Source organism: Aotus nancymaae, unplaced genomic scaffold, assembly GCF_030222135.1.
Source record: "Aotus nancymaae isolate 86718 unplaced genomic scaffold, 86718_ANA_hifiasm-v0.15.2.pri h1tg000014l, whole genome shotgun sequence".
Lineage (NCBI taxonomy): Eukaryota > Metazoa > Chordata > Mammalia > Primates > Aotidae > Aotus > Aotus nancymaae.
In genome coordinates this window covers 72,824,339-72,849,149 of record NW_026988425.1, presented here as the reverse complement: position 1 = coordinate 72,849,149, position 24,811 = coordinate 72,824,339, and the positions used below count along the sequence as shown (strand labels likewise).

Sequence of the window (24,811 nt, the reverse complement as noted above, 5' to 3'; positions counted from 1 at the left end):
ACTGAGAGATGACTGTATACAGAAATCGATAGCCTTCATATATATGTACATGCACTCTCTCTCTATATATAGCATATATAAATACTCCTAGTATATACAGGTCATATAAATACACCTAGTATAAGCCTTCATAAATATATATGCATACAGGTGCTGTTTCATCATAGAGGGCATTAGAAGCCTGTACTTTCTGGAGAATTCGTTTTGGTATTTAAATACAAAAACACTTATAAAAGGCAGCATTAAGCAGAGAGTCTTAGAGGTTATTTTAGTTACTGTGGTGTCAAGTGCCACCTAAATCACCTTGTGATGTGCTCTAATGTAATTAGTAATATGAATAATATATTACAAAGAGGAGTAGCTTCTAGAGAAACAATGCTTCTAAGAAGATAGCAATATCCCACCTTTAAACAGGAAACTCATTTTGAGTCAAGCAATTGTGCCTGAATGAATCTTGCAACGTCAAGAAAGCTATTTGAAACAGGACACTATCACAATATTTCTGTGTCAGGGAACTCAACAAATGATGAACTGCTAATCCCTTTTTGCTTCTAATTTAAGTAGTTGGTGAGTCTATTCTGCTGTCACACCCATGAACCATGGTGAAGTTTCAGTTCTTGACAGCATGCCTGTTCAAAGAACAGTTCTGCTGATATGTTGAGGTCTTCTTTTTCAGTCTTAGGCAAACAAACACATAACCTTGTTTGACTCTCTGCTATCTATATTATTATGTATACATCATAAGGACTTACAGTTCAAACAGGGGAGCATGGCAGAGGCTTAGTCCCAAATCTTTTTTTCTTGGAAGCCATAAAAAGCATAAGGAGAACAATCATAACAGTAACAACAAAAACCTGTGAAATGAACACTACGTTTCAGCAAACCAGAGGCAGAGCATATTAGGCTGTTCTTGCCTCGCTATTAAAAAAAAAAAACTTTGAGACTGGGTAATTTATAAAGAAAAGAGGTTTAATTGACTCACAGTTCTGCAGGCTTTACAGGAAGATGTGCTGACATCCGCTTGGCTTCCAGGGAGGCCTCAGGAAGCTTATAGTCATTCTTTCTTTAGAAGCTACTCCTCTTTGTAATATATTATTCATATTACTAATTACATTAGAGCACATCACAAGGTGATTTAGGCGGCAATTGACACCAGAGTAACTAAAATAACCTCTAAGACTCTTTGCTTAATGTTGCCCTTTATAACTATTTTTGTATTTTTTTTTTTTTACATAAAGTTTCACTCTTGTTGCCCAAGCTGGAGTGCAATGGCGCAATCTTGGCTCACTGCAACCTCTGCCTCCTGGGTTCAAGCAATTCTCCTGCCTCAGCCTTCCAAGTACTGGGATTACCAGCATCCACCACTGCACCCAGCTAATCTTTGTACTTTTAGTAGAGACAGAGTTTCACCATCTTGGCCAGGCTGGTCTTGAACTCCTGACCTTGTGATCCGCCCGCCTTAGCCTCCCAAAGTGCTGGGATTACAGGCTTGAGCCGCCATGCCTGGCTAACTATTTTTGTATTTAAACACCAAAACTACTTCTCCAGAAAGTACAGGCTTCTAATGCCCTCTGTGATGAAATAGTATCTGTATACACTTGCTTTTTCCATTTAACAGCTATTAAATTCCTATGATGTGCTAGGCATTGTTTTATATGCTAAAGATTTGTGGATGATCAACATAAACAAGGTTGCTGTCTTCATGCAATCTCACAAACATCAAATTATAAGAAAATTATTAGAAGCAAAATTAAAACACCTGGGTCCACCATAAAGACATTCTAACCTTCAGTCTTTTCAAGTAGAACCATATTATCCAGATTTTGTTATCTGAAACACTAATATCAGCCTACATTGCTTTTACCATAAAAAGTACAGCCTACATAAATACTTCAGCGCAAATTTTTTAAAAATAAAGTTACTTTTTTCCTTTCTATCTCAAATATAAGCACTTCTAGGTCTGCAGGACTAAAAATAATGTTCTGTAGATTTTTTTCTACAGAATAATTAGAAAAACAAGCAAACTCCAGAATTTTGGAGGATGAATGTAATTCTCAAAGCCAGTAAAATGAGAGTAAATATGTATCTTTAAAAAATAACAAGTGGATGAACTTGCAGTTTCACAGGATAATAAGTCTAGAGATCTAATGGACAGTATGAGGACTACAGTTAATATTGTTGTATTTGAAAAATTTGCTAAGAGAATACATTTTAGGAGCTCTGATCACACACATGACTATGTGAAAATCAATGTGACATCATTAAAAATAAAACTTAAAATATACCCAAATGGAATATAGGCTGGGCTGAATTCTCTCATAAATGTGGCCGTAGTCTTATGGTACTTGTGCACATGATTATCCGAGTACTATGTCTCCAAGAATATAGAATCCATCAATATTGTAAATGTTTCTCAAATGGGGGGTAAGAAGATATATTCTCAAAAATTCTAGAGTTTTCAAGAGAATTTAAAATTTTAATTAAATTTAATTTTGATAATCTTTTAAAAATTAATACAGAATGCACTTTGGTTTCAGTGCACTTCTCTGATACTAATGAAAACAAACAAAACTAAAGGCAGAGTTAATAAATAAATGTGCTTGCAAAAAGAGAATGTCAAATAGCATCACAGGGCACTTTAACAATGAAGGTTGCCCCATAACTGTTTGTAACTAAGAATCTGACTGGTATAGTGTCTGGTATCATCTAATATCTCTCTTTAAGCATAATGCTAGCAGCCACTGACTCAAACTACTCTAAGTTCAATTCATCCATAAATATTTTTACACATCACTTTTCCCACATGCAAATGGAATCATACTATATCTATCATTCTGCATCTTATTTAGTTAATAATGTATCTTAGAAATCATTCCATATTAAAACATAGGGTCTACTGCATTATCTATAACATATAATATTCCATCATATGGGTGCACCATAATGTATTTAACAGTGTCTGACTTATAGATATTTAGACTGTTTCAAGTTTTTTATTACTACAAACAATGGTTCCAGCATATCCTTGTACCTATGTCTCTGTGCTTATGTGAACTTCTATTAGTAAGACATGGCCTCATTAGTGAAATTCATGAGTATATGCCAAATTTCTCTCCAAGGAGATTGCTGATCAGTTTATACTCCAGCCAAAAATGTTTGCGTGTCTGCTTCCACTACTCTCTACAACATAGTGAATTATTAAACTGGGCCTTTTTCTGACTAATTTGTAAAAATTCTTTATTTGTTGGAATTCTTTACATTTGTCTGACATATATATTGGGGATCTTTTTACCAGTTACTTTCCATTTTTATGCATTCACATGTATCAAAATCCCTTTTACAGCTTCTGGGTTTCTGCCTTACATCTAAGAAAGGTCTTCTCCATTCTGAAACTATATTTAAGAAATTATCCCTTGTATATTCTTTATGCATTTACTGTTTGATGTTCAAGTCTTTAATTAATCGGGAATGTATTCTGGAGCAAGGAATAAGCAAAAGTGTCAGCATCATTTTTTCCTACATAGCCTAATGTCTTAAAACCAGTGATTGAACTTCTTGCTCCGATGATCTGAAAGGTCAGCTTGTTTCTACACTAAGCTCCATGACAGATTATGAACTTTTCCTTTTATTCTACTGACTAATCTATTAAAAGAAAAAATAAAACAACTTTAATATCTATACTTTTATAATCTATTTAAATATTCAATAGGTGGTCCAACTAATTTTTATTACATATTGAAAGTTTTATATAAAAAAGATGTCTGAAAGTAGTATTATTTTTGAGATAGGGTGTCACTCTGTCACCCAGGCTGGAGTACAGAGGTACGATCTTGGCTCACTTTAGTCTCTGCCTTCCAGGTTCAAGCGATGCTCCCACCTCAGCCTCCTGAGTAGCTGAGACTACAGGTGCACGCCACCATGATCGGCTAATTTTTTAATTTTTTATAAAGACAAAGTCTCACTTAATTGCCCAGGTTTATCTCAAACTCCTGGGCTCAAGCAATCCTCCTGCCTCAGCCTCCCTCCTGCCTCTAATTCCAAAGTGCTGGTATTACAGGTATGAGCCAACACACCTGGCTGATTTGTGAAATTATGATGAAATTGAAAAAGAAGCTAATTTATCCACTCATAACTTTTTGTGAATATATAACATAATGAAAAAGACAGCTAAGGGGTAGCTGGCAAGATGGCCAAATAGGAACTGCTCGGGTCTACAGCTCTGAAGGCAGCTGATTTCTGCATTTCCAACTTAGGTACCCAGCTCATCTCATTGGGGCTGGTTAGACAGTGGGTGCAGCCCACCGAGGATGAGCAGAAACAGGGTGGGGCATCACCTCATCTAGAAAGCACAAGGGGTTCGGGAACTCCCTCCCCTAGCCAAGGGAAGCTGTGAGGGACAGTGCCCTGAGGAACAGTGCATTCCGGCCTAGATACTACGCTTTTCCCATGTTTCTCGCAACCCGCAGACCAGGAGATTCCCCTGGGTGCCTACACCACCAAGGCCCTGGGTTTCAAGCACAAAACTGGGTGGCCCTTTGGGCAGACACTGAGCTAGCCTCAAGAGTATTTTTCATACCGCAGTGGTGCCGGAACGCCAGCAAGACAGACCGTTCACTCCCCTGGAAAGGGGGCTGAAGCCAGGGAGCCAAGTGGTCTAGCTCAGCAGATCCCACCCCCATGGAGCCCAGCAAGCTAAGATCCACTGGCTTGAAATTCTCACTGCCAGCACAGCAGTCTGAAGTTGACCTGAGACACCTGAGCTTGGTGCGGGGAGGGGCATCCACCATTACTGAGGCTTGAGTAGGCAATCTTCCCCTCACAGTGTACACAAAGGCCCCAGGAAGTTTAAACTAGCCAGTAGCCAGACTGCCTCTCTAGATTCCTCCTCTCTGGGGAGGGCATCTCTAAAAGAAAGGCAGCAGTCCCAGTCAGGGGCTTCTAGATAAAACTCCCATCTCCCTGGGACAGAGCACCTGGGGGAAGAGGCAGCTGTAGGCACAGCTACAGCAGACTTAAACCTTCCTGCCTACTGGCTCTGAAGAGAGCAGCACATCTCCTAGCACAGCACTCAAGCTCTGCTAAGGGACAGAATGCCTCCTCAAATGGGTCTCTGACCCCTGTGCCTCCTGACTGGGAGACACCTCCCAGCAGGGGTCGACAGACACCTCATACAGGAGAGCTCCAGCTGGCATCTGGCAGGTACCCTTCTGGGACAAAGCTCCCAGAGGAAGGAACAGTCTTTGCTGTTCTGCAGCCTCTGCTGGTGATACCTAGGCAAACAGGGTCTAGAGCGGACCTCCAACAATCTGCAGCAGACTTGCAGCAGAGGGGCCTGACTGTTAGAAGAAAAACTAACAAACAGAAAGAAATAGCATCAACATCAACAAAAAGGATGTCTACACAAAAACCCCATCTGAAGATCACCAACATCAAAGACCAAAGGGAAATAAATCCATGAAGATGAGGAAAAACCAGTGCAAAAGGCTGAAAATTCCAAAAACCAGAACACCTCTTCTCTTCCAAATGATCACAACTCCTCGCCAGCAAGGGAATAAAACTGGACTGAGAATGAGTTTGACAAATTGACAGAAGTAGGCTTCAGAAGGTGGGTAATAACAAACTTCTCCAAGCTAAAGGAGCATGTGTTAACCCAATGCAAGGTAGCTAAGAACCTTCAAAAAGGTTAGAGGAACTGTTAACTAGAATAACCACTTTAGAGAAGAACATAAATGACCTGATAGAGCTGAAAAACACAGCACAAGAACTTTGTGAAGCATACACAAGTATCAATAGCTGAATCGATCAAGTGGAAGAAAGGATATCAGAGATTGAAGATCAACTTAATAAAATAAAGCTTGAAATAAGATTAGAGAAAAAAGAACAAAAAGGAATGAACAAAGCTACCAAGAACTATAGGACTATGTGAAAAGACCAAATCTACATTTGATTGGTGTACCTGAAAGTGACAGGGAGAATGGAACCAAGTTGGAAAACACTCTTCAGGCTATTATGTCCCCAACCTAGCAAGAGAAGCCAACATTCAAATTCAGGATATACAGAGAACACCACAAAGATAATCCTGGAGAAGACCAACCCCAAGATACATAACTGTCAGATTCACTAAGGCTGAAATGAAGGAAAAAATGTTAAGGGCAGCCAGAGAGAAAGGTCGAGTTATCTACAAAGGGAAGCCCATCAGAGTAACAGCAGATCTCTGTGCAGAAACCCTACAAGCCAGAAGAGAGTTGGGGGTAATATTCAACATTCTTAAAGAAAGGAATTTTCAACCTAGAATTTCATATCCAGCCAAACTAAGCTTTGTAAGCAAAGGAGAAATAAAATTCTTTATGAACAAGCAAATGCTGAGAGATTTTGTCACCTCCAGGCCTGCCTTACAAGAGCTCCTGAAGGAAGAACTAAGTATAGAAAGGAAAGACTGGTACCAGCCACTGAAAAAACATACCAAATTGTAAAGACTATTGATACTATGAAGAAACTGCATCAACTAAAGGGCAAAATAACCAGCTAACATCATAATGACAGGATCAAATTCACACATAACAATATTAACCATAAATGTAAATGGGCTAAACGCCCCAATTAAAAGACACAGACTGCCAAATTGGATAAAGCATCAAGACCCCTTGGTGTGCAATATTCAGAAGACCCATCTCATGTGCAAAGACACACAAAGGCTCAAAATAAAGGGATGGAGGAATATTTACCAAGCAAATAGAAAGAAAAAAAAAAGCAGGGGTTGCAATCCTAGTCTCTGATAAAACAGATTTTAAACCAACAAAGGTCAAAAACGACAAAGAAGGGCATTACACAATGGTAAAGGGATCAATGCAACAAGAAAAGCTAACTATCCTAAATATATATGCACCCAATACAGGAGCACCCAGATTCATAAAGCAAGTTCTTAGAGACCTACAAAGAGACTTAGACTCTCACACAATAAGAGTGGGAGACTTTAACACCCTAATGTCAATATTATATCAATAAGACAGAAAATTCACAAGAATATTCAGGACTTGAACTCAGCGCTAAACCAAGTGGACCTAATAGACATCTACAGAACTGTCCACCCCAAATCAACAGAATATACATTCTTCTCAGCACCATATTGCACTTATTCTAAAATTGACCACACAATTGGAAATAAAACACTCTTCAGCAAATGCAAGAGAATGGATATAACAAACAGTCTCTCAGACCACAGTACAATCAAATTAGAACTTAGGATTTAGAAACTCACTCAAAACTGCACAACTACATGAAAACTGAACAACCTGCTCCAGAATGACTACTGGGTAAATTACAAAATTAAGGCAGAAATAAGTAAGTTCTTTGAAACCAATGAGAACAAAGACACAACGTACCAGAATCTCTGGGACACAGCTAAAGCAGTGTTTAGAGGGAAACTGATAGCACTAAATGCTCACAGGAGAAAGCAGGAAAGATCTAAAGTTGACACCCTAATATCACAATTAAAAAAACTAGAGAAGCAAGAGCAAACAAATTCAAAAGCTAGCAGAAGACAAGAAATAACTAAGATCAGAGCAGAACTATTGGAGATAGAGACATAAAGAACTCTTCAAATAATCAATGAATCCAGGAGCTGGCTTTTTGAAAAGATTAACAAAATAGACCATTAGCCAGACTAATAAAGAAGAAAAGAGAGAAGAATCAAATAGACACAATAAAAAATAATAAAGAGGTATCACCACTGGTCCCACAGAAATACAAACTACCATCAGAGAATACTATAAACACCTGTATGCAAATAAACCAGAAAATCTAGAAGAAATGGATAAAATCCTGGACACATACACCCTCCCAAGACTAAACCAGGAAGAAGCCAAATCCCTGAATAGACCAATAACAAGTACTGAAATTCAGGAAGTAATTAATAGCCTATCAACTAAAAAAAGCCCAGGAACAGACAAATTCACAGCCGAATTCTACCAGAGGTACAGAAGAGCTGGTATCATTTCTTCTGAAACTATTCCAAACAATAGAAAAAGAGGGACTCCTCACTAACTCACTTTATGAAGCCAGCATCATCCCGATACCAAAACCTGGCAGAGACACAACTGAAAAAGACAGTCTCAGGCCAATATCCCTGATGAACATCGATGTAAAAATCCTCAATAAAACACTGGCAAGCCGAATGCAGTAGTACATCAAAAAGCTTCTCCACCATGATCAAGTCAGCTCCATCCCTGGGATGCAAGGCTGGTTCAACATATGCAAATCAATAAATGTAATCCATCACATAAACAGAACCAATGACAAAAACTACATGATTATCTCAATAGATGCAGAGAAGGCCTTCTATAAAATTCAACACCCCTTCATGCCAAAAACTCTCAATAAACTAGGTATTGATGGAACGTATCTCAAAATAATAAGAGCTATTTATGACAAATCCACAGGCAATATCATACTGAATGAGCAAAAACAGGAAGCATTCCCTTTGAAAACCAGCACAAGACAAGGATGCCCTCTCTAACCACTTCTATTCAACATAGTATTGGAAGTTCTAGCCAGGGCAATCAGGCAAGAGAAAGAAACAGAGGGTATTCAAATAGGAGAGAGAAAGTCAAATTGTCTCTGTTTGCAGATGACATGATTGTATATTTTAAAAACACCATAGTCTCAGCCCAAAATCTCCTTAAGCTGATAAGCAACTTTAGCAAAGTCTCAGGATACAAAATCAATGTGCAAAAATCACAAGCATTCCTACACACCAATAACAGACAAACAGAGAGCCAAATTATGAGTGAACTCCCATTCACAATTGCTACAAAGACAGTAAAATAGCTAGGAATACAACTTAGAAGGGTTGTGAAGGACTTCTTCAAGGGGAACTACAAACCACTGCTCAAGGAAATAAGAGAGGACACAAACAAATGGAAAAACATTCCATGCTTACAGATAGGAAGAATCAATATCATGAAAATGGTCATACTGCCCAAAGTAATTTATAGATTCAATGCTACCCCATCAAGCTACCATTGACATTCTTCACAGAATTAGAAAAAACTACTTTAAATTTCATAAGGAACCAAAAAAGAGCCCATATGGCCAAGACAATCCTAAGCAAAAAGAACAAAGCTGGAGACATCATGCTACCTGACTTCAAACTATATTACAAGGCTACAGTAACTAAAACAACATGGTACTGGTAGCAAAACAGATAAGACCAATGGAACAGAACAGAGGCCTCAGAAATAACACCACACATCTGCAACCATATGATCTTTGACAAACCTGACAAAAACAAGCAATGGGGAAAGGAGTCCCTATTTAATAAATGGTGTTGGGAAAACTGGTAGCCATATGCAGAAAACTGAAACTGGACCCCTTTCTTATACCTTATACAAAACTTAACTCAAGATGGATTAAAGACCTAAACATAAAACATAAAACCATAAAAACCCTATAAGAAAACCTAGGCAGTATCATACAGGACATAGGCATGGGCAAAGACTTCATGACAAAAACACCAAAAGCAATGGCAAAAAAAGCCAAAATTGACAAATGGGATCTAATTAAACTAAAGAGCTTCTGCACAGCAAAAGAAACTATCATTAGCATTGAACAGACAACCTACAGAATGGGAGAAAATTTTGCAATCTACCCATCTGACAAAGGGCTAATATCCAGAATCTACAAGGAACTTAATTAAACACATTTACAAGAAAAAGGCAAGCAACCCCATCAAAAAGTTGGTGAAGAATATGAACAGTCACTTCTCAAAATACATTTATACAGCCAGCAAACATATGAAAAAAGCTCATCATCACTCGTCACTAGAGATATGCAAATCAAAACCACAATGAGATACCATCTCACACCAGTTAGAATGGCGATCAATAAAAAGTCAGGAAATAATAGATGCTGGAGAGGATGTGGAGAAATAGGGATACTTTTACACTGTTGGTGGGAGTATAAATTAGTTCAATCATTGTGAAAGACAGTGTGGCGATTCCTCAAGGATCTAGAACCAGAGATACCATTTGACCCAGCAATCCCATTACTGGGTATACAGCCAAAGGATCATAAGTCATTCTACTATAAAGACACATGCACATGTATGTTTATTGCAGCAATATTCACAATAGCAAAGACTTGGAAGCAACCCAAATGCCCATCAGTGATAGACAATGTGGCACATATACACCATAAATAAATATACATCATAAAAGAAGATGAGTTCATGTCCTTTGCAGGGACATGGATGACGCTTGAAACCATCATTCAGCAAACTAACACAGGAACAGAAAATCAAACACTGCATGTTCTCACTTATAAGTGGGAGTTGACCAATGAGAACACATGGACACAGGGAGGAGAATATCACACACCAGGGCCTGTCAAGGGGTGGAGGGCTAGGGGAGGGATAGCATTAGGAGAAATACTTAATGTAGATGATGGATTGATGGGTGCAGAAAACCACCATGGCAAGTGTATACCTTTATAATAAACCTGCATGTGCTGTACATGTACCCCAGAACTTATTAATAATAATAAATAAATAAAAAGACAGCTAACATTTATTAGGCACCTACTAGGTACAAAAACTTTTGTGAGGAATGGGGGTAAAATATACAATGCTAAGTAAGTTAAGGTTCATCAAGGAGCTCCAATCTGGCGAGAGTCTGTGCACTTACATCATCAATTTTCATTCCTTTTCCATCTACTTTTCTCTCACACACACTGTCCTTACATAATCAATTTTCACGCTCTCTCTATCTCTGTCTCCCATACCCACTCACATGCACATATCATAATGTTAAACTATTACATACCTGTTTGATTTCTTTAACAGCCAAAGTAACTGAGAACAAGACTGCCTGACTAATGCTGCTCTGACAGGGAACGTTACAGGCTGACTTAGTTCATTACATATATATTCCATCTCTTTCACCATGGTCCAGTTGTACCCTTAAAAAAAAAATTTTAACTTTATTGATTGAAATCTTGAAAGCCAATTAAAGACTAAATTACCTGTAATTAGGTAAAATAGATAAATGGTTTCATCGGTAAATTCATAGGTAATTAATTCATAATAATTTCCATTTGGATTCTAGTGAATTAAAATTCTACTTAATTTGAAAAAAAACTAAATGGAAAATGTCGATAAAAAGTCATGCCACAAGTGACCTAGAGCAAATTTAATGAAAAATTAAGGCATTAAAAAGGTTTTACTAATCTCTCAGGCACAAGAAAAGAAATTTTACACCACTAGATCTTATTTACCTTAAAGATTTTAAGATCCTTGTTTTAGGTACATCTGCATCATTATTTTTCTCTATAAACTTGGATTTCCTATTTTTGCTAAATTTTCTTTTCTAACAAAAAGTAGCTTTGGTGTATATACCAGCTGTTTAAGTGATAATTAATATCAAATCAATTTTATTTTTGGCTTGCCTAAATTACCTGTACATATTACTTAGAGTAGAAATAGTGGTAAAATGGACTATATGTATATGTATATATTTTATATATATTTAAATCATGTTAAGATATTGTGGGCCAGGCATGGTAGTTTATGCCTGCAATCCCAGCACTTTGGGAGGCCAAAGTGAGAGGATCGCTTGAGCCCAGGAGTTTGAAACCAGTGTAGGCAACATTGTGTGGACCTCTACAAAAAATTAAAAAATTAGCTGTCTGTGATGGTATGTACCTGTGGTCCCAGCTACTCTGGAGGTTGAGGTGGGAGGATCGCTTGAGCCCAGGAGGTTGAACCTACAGTAAGCCATGATGGTACCACTGCACTCAGCCTGGGTGACAGAGCTAGACCCTGTTTCTTAAAAAAAAAAAAAAAAAAAAAAAAAGGCCAGGTGTAGTGGCTGACACCTGTAATCTCAACACTTTGGAAGGCTGAGATGGGCAGATCACTAGAAGTCAGGACCAGCCTGGCCAATATGGTAAAACCCCATCTCTACTAAAACAATACAAAAATTAGCTGCGTGCAGTGGCACACACTTGTAATCCCAGCTATTCAAGAGGCTGATGCATGAGAATCGCTTGAACCTGGGAAGCTGGGAGGTGGAGGTTGCAGTGAGCTGAGATTGTGCCACTGCACTCCAGCCTGGGCAACAGAGCAAGAATCTGTCTCAAAAAAATAAAAAAAAAAAAAGACGTGGAAAACACACTTGCTTGTTATAAACACCTTCAAAAAAAGTATATATATACATATATATGTGTATGTACATAGTATATATATTTATAAATATAAATAAAATATATACATATATGTAATAAAGATAAGTATATATACTTTTTTTTTTTGAGACAGAGTCTCACTTTGTTGCCCAGGCTGGAGTGCAGTGGCACGATCTTGGCTCACTGCAACCTCTGCCTCCTGGGTTCAAGCAATTCTCCTGCCTCAGCCTCCTGGGTAGCTGGGACTACAGGCATGCGCCATCATGCCTGGCTAACTTTTGTATTTTTAATAGAGATGGGGTTTCACTATGTTGGCCAGGTCTTGAACTCCTGACCTCAGCTCATCTGCCCACCTTGGCCTCCCAAAGTGCTGGGATTACAGGCATGAGCCACCACATCCAGCCAGAATATATATATTTGAAATAACTCTATACTTTATCAAAATCAAGTTGTAAAAACTATTGGTCAGTCAATAAAGGAACATTTTACAGAAATATTGAGTGAGTATGTTAATTTAGTAGCTAATTTCCTGATAAAAAGAAGTGAAGTGATCCACTGGAAAATTATAATTTTAAAAATTAGAAAAGGAGATTGCTAACAGAAGCTTTACTTTTATGACTATAAATGTATACACTCTCTTAAAATTTGCAGCATCCCCAGTGAACACAGCATCTATCTGAAAGGGTAGACGGAAGGGTCTACACATACCTGCAGTCAGGCCTTCTTTTCCATTAGCCTTAGATTTTGTAGAATGTGTTTTGGGCTTTGTATTAAAGATGTTATTTTTATACTTGGAGGATACTTTAATTTGACCAATAAGAAATATGTTATTAGAATTATCACCTTCATTGACTTTCTCTGGATGCCATCCTGTTGTCCAACCCAGGGAAAACGTCACGTCTGGAAAGAAGGATGTCACGGTGTCTAAAAATGGCTTTGCATCTATTACTTTGCTATTTCCATTTGGACCAGGAAGAATATCAGCATTAATCCATACAGGACGCTTCAGATGCCTCTTCATATTTTCCAAGAGCATCATGGACGGTTCTACAGCTGCCAGACTAAAAACATAATTTGTTGTCAATGAGATAGATTCCTAAGGTAAAGTAAAAAGAAGTTCTTTTAGACTAGTGGTCTTAATGTTCTCAAATTCATAATAAAAATACAATAATATCTGGGTTAAATAAAATCAAAGATCACATAGCACCCAAGGGAAAAGCTAACCTAGGCCATATCTCTCAATGTTGAATTGTACTTAGTATTCATGAATATACCATAAAGAGTCTATAAATATATGACTAATGCTACTACTTGTGGACAAAACAGAGGTTTCAAAACTCCATATTAAGATCACTTAGTGTGAAAATAGTTTTTTAAGAGACACAAATATTCAGAGAATGTATAAATAAGATAAGTGAAATACACGTATAACCTATAAATTGACATTTATGAAATACCCAAGTGGATCCAAGCACTGTATTTCTAATTTAGGCTCATGACCCTAGAGAAAAAAAGTAGCTTCTTTCCTTTATGTATTTTTGGATGAGTTTGGATACATAAACATAATTCTAAAAATGACTGCAAAATATAAAATTACAGTATTTCCTTAAACTTTTTGTAAGTTTTTCTTTTTTTATTGTAAGAATGTTTTCTGAAAACTAGAAACATGTATATTTTAGTTTAAATCAAAAAAGCAACTTCACTCTTTTTACTTCCCTACATCTATTCTAGCTGATACCTACAGACTTTGAAACAATAAGGTTTTGATCAGCTTCCATAATTTTTACTTGCCTATGTTCATTCATAAGAAAATTACTAGCCAAGCATGGTGGCTCATGCCTGTAATCCCAGCACTTTGGGAGGCCGAGGCGGGTGGATCACCTGAGGTTGGGAGTTTGAGACCAACCTAGCCAACATGGCGAAACCCCGTCTCTACTAAAAATACAAAAACTAGCCAGGTGTGGTGGCGTATGCCTGTAATCCCAGGTACTTAGGAGGCCGAGGCAACAGAATCACTTGTACCCTGGAGGCAGAGGTTATGGTTAGCTGAGATCACGCCTTTGCATTCCAGCCTGGGCAACAAAAGCAAAAGTCTGTTTCAAACGAAAAAGAAAAATAAAATTACCTTGCAGTGAATATTGTAACAGGAGGCTAAGAATTCTGGAAATGGACATTGGAGGGGAGAACATTCACTGACCCCTCCTCACATTTCCGTCTCTCTGCCTAAGAGACTGCAGTACTATCTATGCTTCCACCTCTCTTCTCTCCACTCCTTTTGAGCTGCTTACTCTAAGAGAAGAAATCTGAATAATCTCATTATTTATTGGGTCATGTTTACCATTGAGCAAGGATACTATGTACCAAAACCAGAGGAACCCCAGGCTCTATCCCTTAGCCTCTAGCCCCTTTCTCTCTGCTCCCACATAGTACACTTCCTTCTCACTCTTCTGCCCCTGAAATGGAGGGCCTAGGTTTTAGTGGATGAATAACCCCTAATGCTAGACTTTGCAGACTTTAATTTAGATCCCGTCATTTGTCTCTTTTAAATTCTTCCTGCCTTGCCCTGTATCAACACCATGTTAAAACCACAATTCTGAGACCCAACACTGTACTTCCTACAAAATTCTATTTTTGGTAGCAAGCAACTTGTGCCTGTGACTCCAAAGGTTCTCATCTGTCAGTCCCATAGCGGCAGCCAAGTCCCCATGAGGTTCTGCTCTTCATGGGTGGAGTAAGGAAAAACCTTGAACTAATCCATGCATGTCTCCTGCCAAGCTCTTTTTCCAGAAAGGACTCTGATTTCTTACGAAATCTGGTGTCCATGGAAGCTGGATTAAATACTAATCTCCAGTTTACATTTCAAGAGAGAGCTTCTTAGGCTTTCTCAATTCAGTAAGCTGACATAGAGTAGTTAAAGACTGATTCTCCATCTGATGAGATCCAGTTTCTTTTTTTTGGAGACAGAATCTTGCTCTGTCACCAACTTCAAGCTCACTGCAACCTCCGCCTCCTGGATTCAAGCCATTCACCTCCCTCACTCTCTTGAGTAGCTGGAAATACAGGTATGTGCCACCATGCCCAGCTAATTTTTGTATTTTTAGTAGAGATTGGGTTTTACCATGTTGGCCAGGCTGGTCTTGAACTCCGGACCTTAAGTAATCTGCCCTCCTTGCCCTCCCAAAGTGCTGGGATTACAGGTGTGAGCCACTGCACCTGGCCAATATCCAGTTTCAAACAGCGTCTTCTCCCAAAAATCGAAATTCCACCAGTGTTTACTAAGTGCCTATTACATGCAGTTAAAGAAGCTACAACAAAGAACATAATGAAGCAAGAATTTAATACATTTATTCCATTTTATATGTAAATGTTTTCATTATCACTAACGTAGACTAAAGATAATGATATTTTCCCTTACCGGAAACTTAAATAAGAAAAAAAAAACCTGTGGTTAAATTTAAAACCTCACTAAGGAACCAAAAACTTTTTGTTGTTGTAGTTCTTATTTTCTAAAACTTGACAAAATCATTCTAAAGTTCTTCTGGAAGAAAAGGTGTAACATGTTGTAGGGGAAAAAAGGACTGAGGACAAACTTTCCTAAACAACAAAATAAAATGTACGGTAGTGCCCCTTATCTGCAGGGAATATGTTCCAGGACCACCAGCAGATGCCTGAAACCACACAGCATCTAACCCTGTATGTACTTTGCTTTTTTTCCTACACATACCTATCTCTAATAAAGTTTAATTTATAAATTAGGCACAGTAAAAGATTAGCAATAAAAACTAATGATTTTTTAAAACAACAGTTAGAGCAATATACTATAATAAAAGTTATGTGAATGCGGTCTCTCTCTCTCTTTCTCAAAATAGCTTATTGGACTGTACTCATCATTCTTTTTATGATTTGTCACTTTGATAATCATGATGGCTATTAAGTGACTAATAGGTGGGCAGCATATGCGGTGTGGATACGCTGGACAAAGGGAAGGGATGAGTCACACCCCAGGTGGGATGGAGGGGGAAAGTACAAGATTTCACCACACTACTCAGAATGGTGTGCAATTTAAAACATATTCATTGCTTATTTCTGGAATTTCCCATTTAATACTTCTAGACCATGGTGTACTGTAGGTAACTGAAACTGCAGATAACAGAGGACTAGTATATACTACAAGAAATAACAGACCCAGCCTGGAAGGCTCAATAGTGCACATATTATAAAGTGACACATCCTTCTAAATTAACCTATAAATTCCATGTAATTCTAGCTTAAAATACAATGGCCAACATTCTCAATTCTTACATATATTGGTACTAAGTTTCTCATAAGGAAGTGCCAAAGCTTCACTAAGATGATCATCTGAAGAAGAAGGTCCTGATTAGAATGTTAAGTCTCCTGAAATGAATATAAACTTAGTTATTATAGAACATATTTTTTCCCAAAGAGTTACTTGTAAATCAACTTCTAAATATCATATCCTGCTTTCCTATTAATTTCATTTAGAAATTGGGAATGAAAAAATAAATATCATACTTAAAATTGTAACAAACTATATAAAATTGCATGTTAAGGGAAAATAATTCTTGGCTAAAATATTGAAGAGCTTGCCAAGACTCCAGATGAAATTTAAAAATATAATGTTTTTATTTGTGTGCCAAACAAAGTAACTTAGAAGCACAAAACAAGAACTGCTAAAATTCAACTAACAGGTCATTCAGCTGCTCTTACAAAGGGAGTGAGTGTGGCAATCTGGTTAACAGTGGGAACTCTCCAGCCAGGCTGACAGCTCTCTAGTTCCATTACCAACTATGTGACAAACAGCCTCCTTACCCCCCTCCATCTCCATTGCCTCATCTGGAAATGAGAATAATAGCAATAACCTACCTTTTAGGATTGTTATAAGAATTTCATGAAAAATACGTGCAATGCTTTAAGAACAGTGTCTAACATATAATAGGTGTTCATATACCTATAAGTTTATATTGAATCCCCTTCAAATATGTTATGATTTTTAAAAAACTTGCAAAATCTTTGTTCCAGTGGCTCACCCTTTTGTGGTAGCTGCTAGCATTTAAGAATGAATGAGCTGATCTGACTGGTGAGAAGCCAAAGAATATATCACAGGGAACAATTCAAGGGGCAACAGTACACATGAAAAACTGAGCACACAATAAGTCAAGGAGATCTAAAAGTTTAAGCCATCAAGCACTAAAGGTCAAATACTTTATTTCATGATACAGAGAACACTGGACTGGTTTCAGGAGACCTAGGATCTGGTTGTAGCTTACCTGTCAAAGCTTACCTGCTGCCCTTAGGTAAATCACTTAACCTCTCTGGAAACTGTTTCTTTGTCAATAAAGTGAAATTCAATGATTCATAACTAAAAAAGTTTATGATCTTTTTTTTTTGCGACAGTTTTGCTCTTGTTGACTAGGTTGGAGTGCTGTGGTGTGATCTCAGCTCACTGCAACCTCTGCCTACAGATTCAAGTGATTCTCCTGCCTCAGCCTCCCAAGTAGCTGGAAGTATAGGCACGCACTACCATGCCTGGATAATTTTTTGTATTTTTAGTAAAGACGATGTTTCACCATGTTGGGCAGGCTTGTCTTGAACTTCCGACCTCAGCTGATCCACCTGCCTCAGCCTCCCAAAGTGCTAGGATTACAGGTGTGAGCCACTGCACCAGGCTACCTCCAAATATTATGTTTAAGGAACACTTTGGTTATTGGAGAATTCTCAATATTTCCCTTTACAAACATAGTAATATAAATCAAATAGGATATGCATTAACTAGCTCAATGAATTTCTAACAGGCCCCTCTCTCCTGGGCTACTTTTTAACAAAAATCACATTTTTAATTTATCTTTCTGTTGTCACAATGGTCACTTATGATAAATTCCTTTATAAAAATTAATCTAACTTTAGCCTTTAAGGGTCTCCAAAAACAATTTTGGTAAATAACTCAGTGGGTCTTAGGTTCATTTAGGTTCAGTTCTGAAATATATTAAAGTCTACAATTCCATTTGCAGTTTGGATAACATAAAAAAAAAACAGGTAGTCAGGCACAGCTATTACTTTTTTCCCAGAAAATTGAACATGTTTATACAAATACCTCTTGAAATCCAGTTTGATGCCTTTATTGCTTTTCGTAACTTCAGTCAGCCACTCCTGTAGCGTATTATCACTGTTTGTTTCAGGGGGATGGGCCATAATTGGCTGGCTGTGTTCTGCCCCATCACTTGGAAGAAGGACATCAGCCTCTATCATGTGAGCAGTACCTGTTCAAATAAAAGAACTCAAGTTAATGCTAAGAAAACAGGGCACAGAACTATAGGAGCCATCATGCCCAGTATTTTTTGAGGAAGATAAAAAAAAAAAGGAAAGAAAAGTAACACTCAGTGAGCAATTATTCCATGTCAGGTAGTATACAAGGTCCGTACATGTTGTCCTTAGATTAGCAAACAGATGCCAAGAAGTTAATGACTTTCCCTAAGTCACACAGGTTGTAAGCTGTTGACATACTTCTGAATTGCTTTCCAGTGCCTAGCAAAGTGCATACATAATGGAAGGCTTAATAAGTATTTGCTGAAGTTTTCTGGGAATAAAAATTGTACTTTTATCTTCTCACTCCTCAAATTAGAAATTATAGATATTCATTGCTCACATTTGAAAGTCTAATTTAAAAATTCACTTCTTTGACTCACAATTTAGCTACTGCTTAAAAGCATACATCCTTGAACAGGTAATGAGCTTCACTAGACACGGTGTGAATAAGTCCAGCAGGCTGTGACAGACTGACTCCAAAGATGGTTGCCAACAACTCCTGCCATACACGCATACCCCTCTTCCCATCAACTTCCCCTTCCCTGCCTCTTTGGCTGGGCTGGTCTTGTGATGGGATTGGGGCCATAATTCCCAAAATACCATAATCTTGAATTTTGAAATCCCAGAAGATCAAAATCCCTGAAGTCTAAAATCCCCAAAATCACAATCCCAAAAGATCAAAATCTTGAAAATATTGGAAAAAGTAATTTTAAAATTCTTTAAAATACATTTATTTACATTTTTTAAATTTTTTTTTTAAGAGACAGGGTCTTGCTGTGTCACCCAGGCTGATGCAGTAGCAGAATCATACCTCACTGAAGCTTTGACCTCCTGAGGTCAAACAATCCTCCTGCCTCAGCCTTCTGAGTAGCTAGGACTACAGGTGTGTGCCACCATGCTCAGCTGATTTTTAAAAAAAAATCTGTTGTAGAGACAGGGTCTCACTATGTTGCCCAGGCTGGTCTTGAACTCCTGGGCTCAAGTAATCTTGCTTTGGCCTCCCCAAGTGTTGGATTACAGGCATGAGCCACTGTGCCAATCCTGTTCATTTTCAAAAGGGCATTTATTTGAGAAACATATGAAAACATGGCAGAACCCTTCAGAGGCCACTTTACACAATAAAACAGGTGATAATAACCACATTTTTGCAAACATAAACACTCAGGTATATTAATGAGTTGTAAAGATGTAACAGTTATAAGCAGGTGAACTGTAGTCATAAAGAAATAGCTTAAACAACTGCAGTCATCTGAAATAACTTGATGAACAACCTAAGTCTTTTGACAAGATCAATCAAAAACTGTGATGGGTTGCCACCACACATGTAGTCAGTTACCCAAAGAACGGCGACCTTGAGAAACTTCATCTTTCACAAATGCAGACATACAAATGGATATCTCTTCATCAATTGTGAAAGTTTCAACATTTTTATCAATAAGCACAATGGTTATACACAAAGTCAATGTTATGAAATATACCTCTGTGGAGTAAAATTTGAAAAAAATACATCAAACAAATAAGAACACTCTAAAAGTCTTTATACAATTTTTACCTCCAATATTGAAAACAATGCAAAGATAAAATATGTAGCATAGAGAATTATACAATATAATACTGACAATTTAAAATAGTGGAAATGGCCATGCACAGTGGCTCATGCCTGTAATTCTAGCACTGAGGCAGGCAAATCACCTGAGGTCAGGAATTCAAGACCAACCTCACCAACATGGTGAAACCCAGTCTCTAACAAAAATTCAAAAATTAGCCTGGTGTGATGGCATGCACCTGTAATCCCATCTGCTTGAGAGGCTGAGGCAGGAGAATCACTTGAACCCAGGAGGTGCAGGTTGCAGTGAGCTGAGGTTGCACCACTGCACTCCAGCCTGGCCAACAGATCAAGACTCCATCTCAAAAAAAAAATTTTTTTTTAAAGATAAATAATATAATAGGATGATCCAAGATGGCCGAATAGGAACAGCTCTGGAGTGCAGTTCCCAGCAAGAACACAGAGGGTGAGTGATTACTGCATTTCCAAATGAGTTTTTACTGCCCACAGACCTGGAGATTCCCGGGTGGAAAAGCGCCACGAGTTTCCAGCACAGTTGTTTCAGCCAGTGCAGTGGGTCTCCACACAAACACACACAAATCTGGGTGGCCATTTCAACTGGCGCCTGGAACACTGGGGAGACAGAGTTGCCCATTCAACTGAAAAAAAGGGGGCTGAAACAGGGAGCCAGGTGATCTGGCTTGGCGGGTCCCACCCCCACAAAGACAGCAAACTGAAATGTTCTTGATTGAGAATTTTACAGCAAGCATAGATGGACCCAGGACGGTCCAGCTCTGTGGGGGGAAAGGCATCTGCCATTACCGAGGCAGTCCACCACTACTGATGCAGTCGGCCATTACCGAGGCAGTCTGCCATTACTGAGGCAGTCTACCATTACTGAGGAAGTCTGCCATTACAGGGGCAGTCTGCCATTATCAAGGCAGTTGTAACTACACCTCTATAAACAAAAACCGCAAGTTTACATAGCAGCTGGGCAGAGCCCACGGCAGCTCAACAATGCCTCTGCCAGCAGACTGTGACTAGGCTACCTCCTCACTGGGCAGGTCATCTCTGAAAAAAGGCAGCAGCATGTCAGGAACTTATAAATAAAGCCCTATCTTCCCAGGACAGAGCACCCGGGAAAAAAAAGGTGGTTATGAGTTCTGCTACCGCAGACTTAAATGTACCTGCCCAGCCACTCTGAACGGAATAACGGCGCTCACAGTTCAGCACTTGAGCTCCAATAAGGGACAGATTGTCTCCTCAAGAAACTCCCCAAACCCTGTATATCCAAAGAGACACCTCAAAAAGGAGAGCTCAGTCTGACATCTGGCAGGTATCCTTCTGGGACAAAGATAACAAGAAGAAACTGGCAGCAACCCTTACTGTTCTGCAGCTGCTGCAGGTGATCCCCAGGCAAGCAGGGTCTGGAGTGGACTTCCGGCTGTCCTACAGCAGAGGGTCCTGACTGTTAGAAGGAAAACTAAAAAAAAGAAAGAAATAACTTCATCATCAACAAAAAGGATGTCCACTCAGAGACGCTATCTGAAAGTCACCAATTACAAAGACCACAGGTAGATAAATCCACAAAGATGGGAAGCAACCAGTGCAAAAAGGATGAAAACACCCAAAACAGAACGTCCTTCCTCTTCCAAGGGATCACAATTCCTCACCAGCAAGGGAACAAAGCTGGATGGAGAATGAGTCTAATGAATTCACAGAAACAGGCTTCAGAAAGTGGGTAATAACAAACTTCTCTGAGCTAAAAGAACATGTTTTAATCCAATGCAAAGAAACTAAGAACCTTCAAAACAGGTTTGACGAAATGCTAATGAGAATAAACAGCTCAGAGAAGAATATAAATGAATTCACGGAGCTGAAAAACACAACATGAGAACTTCGCGAAGCATACACAAGTTTCAAAAACCGAATCCACCAAGCAGAAGAAAGGATATCAGAGATTGAAGACTGACTCAATGAAATAAAACAAGAAGGCAAGATTAGAGAAAAAAGAGTAAAAAGAAATGAACAAAGTCTCCAAGAAATATGGGATTATGTGAAAAGACCTAATCTACGTTTGATAGGTGTACCTGACTGAGAGAATGAATCCAAGCTGGAAAATACTCAGGATATTATCCAGGAAAACTTCCCCAACCTAGCAAGGCAGGCCAATATTCAAGTCCAAGAAATACAGAGAACACCACAAAGATATTCCTCAACAAGAGCAACCCCAAGGCACATAATCATCAGATTCACCAGGGTTGAAATGAAGGAAAAAATGCTAAGGGTAGCCAGTGAGAAAGGTTGGGTTATCCACAAAGGGAAGCCCATCAGACTCACAGTGGATCTCTCGGCAGAAACCCTACAAGCCAGAAGAGAGTGGGGGCCAATATTGAACATCCTTAAAGAAAAGAACTTTCAACCCAGAATTTCATATCCAGCCAAACTAAGCTTCATAAGTGAAGGAAAAATAAAATCCTTTGTGAACAAGCAAGTACTCAGAGATTTCATCACCACCAGACCTGCTTTACAAGAGCTCCTGAAAGAGGCACTACACATAGAAAAGAACAACCAGTACCAGCCACTCCAAAAACACACCAAATGGTAAAGAGCATCGACACAATGAAGAAACTGCGTCAACTAACAGACAAAACAACCAGCTAGCATTAAAATGGCAGGATCAAATTCACACATAAAAATATTAACCCTAAATGTAAATGGGCTAAATGCCCCAATCAAAAGACAAAGACGGGCAAATTGGATAAAAAGTCAAAACCCATTGGTGTGCTGTATCCAGGAAACCGATATCATGTGCAAGAACACACATAGACTCAAAATAAAGGGATGGAGGAAGATTTACCAAGCAAATGGACAGCAAAAAAAAGCAGGAGTTGCAATCCTAGTCTCTGATAAAATAGACTTTAAACCAACAAAGATCAAAAAGAGACAAAGAAGGGCATTATATAATGGTAAAAAGATCAATGCAACAAGAAGAGCTAATGATCCTAAATATATATGCACCCAAACAGGAGCACCCAGATACATAAAGCAAGTTCTTAATGATCTACAAAGAGATTTACACTCCCACACAATAATAGTGGGAGACTTTAAAACTCCACTGTCAATATTAGACAGATCGAAGAGATAGAAAATTAACAAGGATATCCAGGACTTGATATTGAACTCAGATCTGGACCAAAAAAACCTAATAGACATTTACAGAACTTTCCACCAAAATCCACAGAATATACATTCTTCTTATCACCACATCACACCTACTCTAAAATTGACCACATAATTGAAAGTAAATCACTCCTCAGCAAATGTAGAAGAACAGAAATCGTAACAAACAGTCTCTCAGACCACAGTGCAATCAAATTAGAATTTAGGATTAAGAAACTAACTCAGAACTGCACAACTTCATGGAAACTGAACAACTAGGTCTTGAATGTTGACTGGATAAACAATCAAATGAAGGCAGAAATAAAGATGTTCTTCGAAACCAAGAAGAACGAAGACACAACATACCAGAATCTTAGGGCCACATTTAAAGCAGTGTCTAGAGGAAAATTTATAGCAACAAATGCCCACATGAGAAGCAAGGAAAGATCTAAAATTGACACCCTATCATCAAAATTGAAAGAGCTAGAGGAGCAACATCAAAACAACTCAAAAGCTAGCAGAAGATAAGAAATAACTAAGATCAGAGCAGAAATAAAGGAGACAGAGACACAAAAACCCTCCAAAAAATCAATAAATCCAGGAGCTGGTGTTTTGAAAAGATCAACAAAATAGACCACTAGCCAGATTAATAAAAAAGAAGAGAGAAGAATAAAATAGATGCAATAAAAAATGATAAAGGGGATATAACCACAGATTCCACAGAACTACAAACTGTCATCAGAGATTACTACAAACAACTCTATGCACATAAACCAGTAAACCTGAAAGAAATGGATAAATTCCTGGACACTTGCATCCTACCAATCCTAAACCAGGAAGAAGTCGAAACCCTGAATAGACCAATAACAAGGGCTGAAGTTGAGGCAGCAATTAATAGCCGACCAACCAAAAAAAGCCCAGGTCCAGATGGGTTCACGGCCGAATTCTACCAGACATACAAGAAGGAGCTGGTACCACTCCTTCTGAAACTATTCCAACCAATCCAAAAAGAGGGAATCCTTCCCAAATCATTTTATGAGACCAATATCATCCTGATACCAAAACCTGGCAGAGACTCAACAAGAAAAGAAAACTTCAGGCCAATATCCATGATGAACATAGATGCAAAAACCTTAAAATACTGGCAAACTGACTGCAACATAATATCAAAAAGCTTATCCATCACGATCAAGTAGGCTTCATCCTGGGGATGGAAGGCTGGTTCAACATATGCAAGTCTGTAAATGTAATTCACCACATAAACAGAACCAAAGACAAAAACCACATGATGATCTCAATAGATGCAGTGAAGGCCTTCAACAAAATTCAATAGCGCTTTATGCTAAAAACTCTCAATAAATTAGGCATGGACGGAACATATCTCAAAATGACAAAAGCTATTTATGACAAACCCACAGCCAATATCATACTGAATGGGCAAAAACTGGAAGCATTCCCCTTGAAATCTGGCACTAGACAAAGATGCCTTCTCTTACCACTCCTATTCAATATAGTATTGGAAGTTCTAGCCAGAGCAATCAGGTAAGAAAAAGAAATAAAGGGTATTCAATTAGGAAAGGAGGAAGTCAAATTGTCTCTATT

The 24,811-nt window shown here is 38.4% G+C and overlaps 1 protein-coding gene across 3 annotated transcripts in view; it reads right to left on the bottom strand.

The window, feature by feature from the left end:
• Nucleotides 1–24,811, bottom strand: part of FAM151B (family with sequence similarity 151 member B) — a 58,981-nt gene that overhangs the window by 11,720 nt on the left and 22,450 nt on the right. For all 3 annotated transcript variants that reach the window (XM_021668644.2, XM_021668646.2, XM_021668645.2), the window contains exons 3-5: nucleotides 18,290–18,455; nucleotides 13,021–13,238; nucleotides 10,818–10,953 (exon numbers count right to left, since the gene is read on the bottom strand). In XM_021668644.2, the coding sequence (XP_021524319.2) occupies nucleotides 10,818–10,953; nucleotides 13,021–13,238; nucleotides 18,290–18,455 (520 nt within the window). The remainder of the gene's footprint in view (nucleotides 1–10,817; nucleotides 10,954–13,020; nucleotides 13,239–18,289; nucleotides 18,456–24,811) is intronic.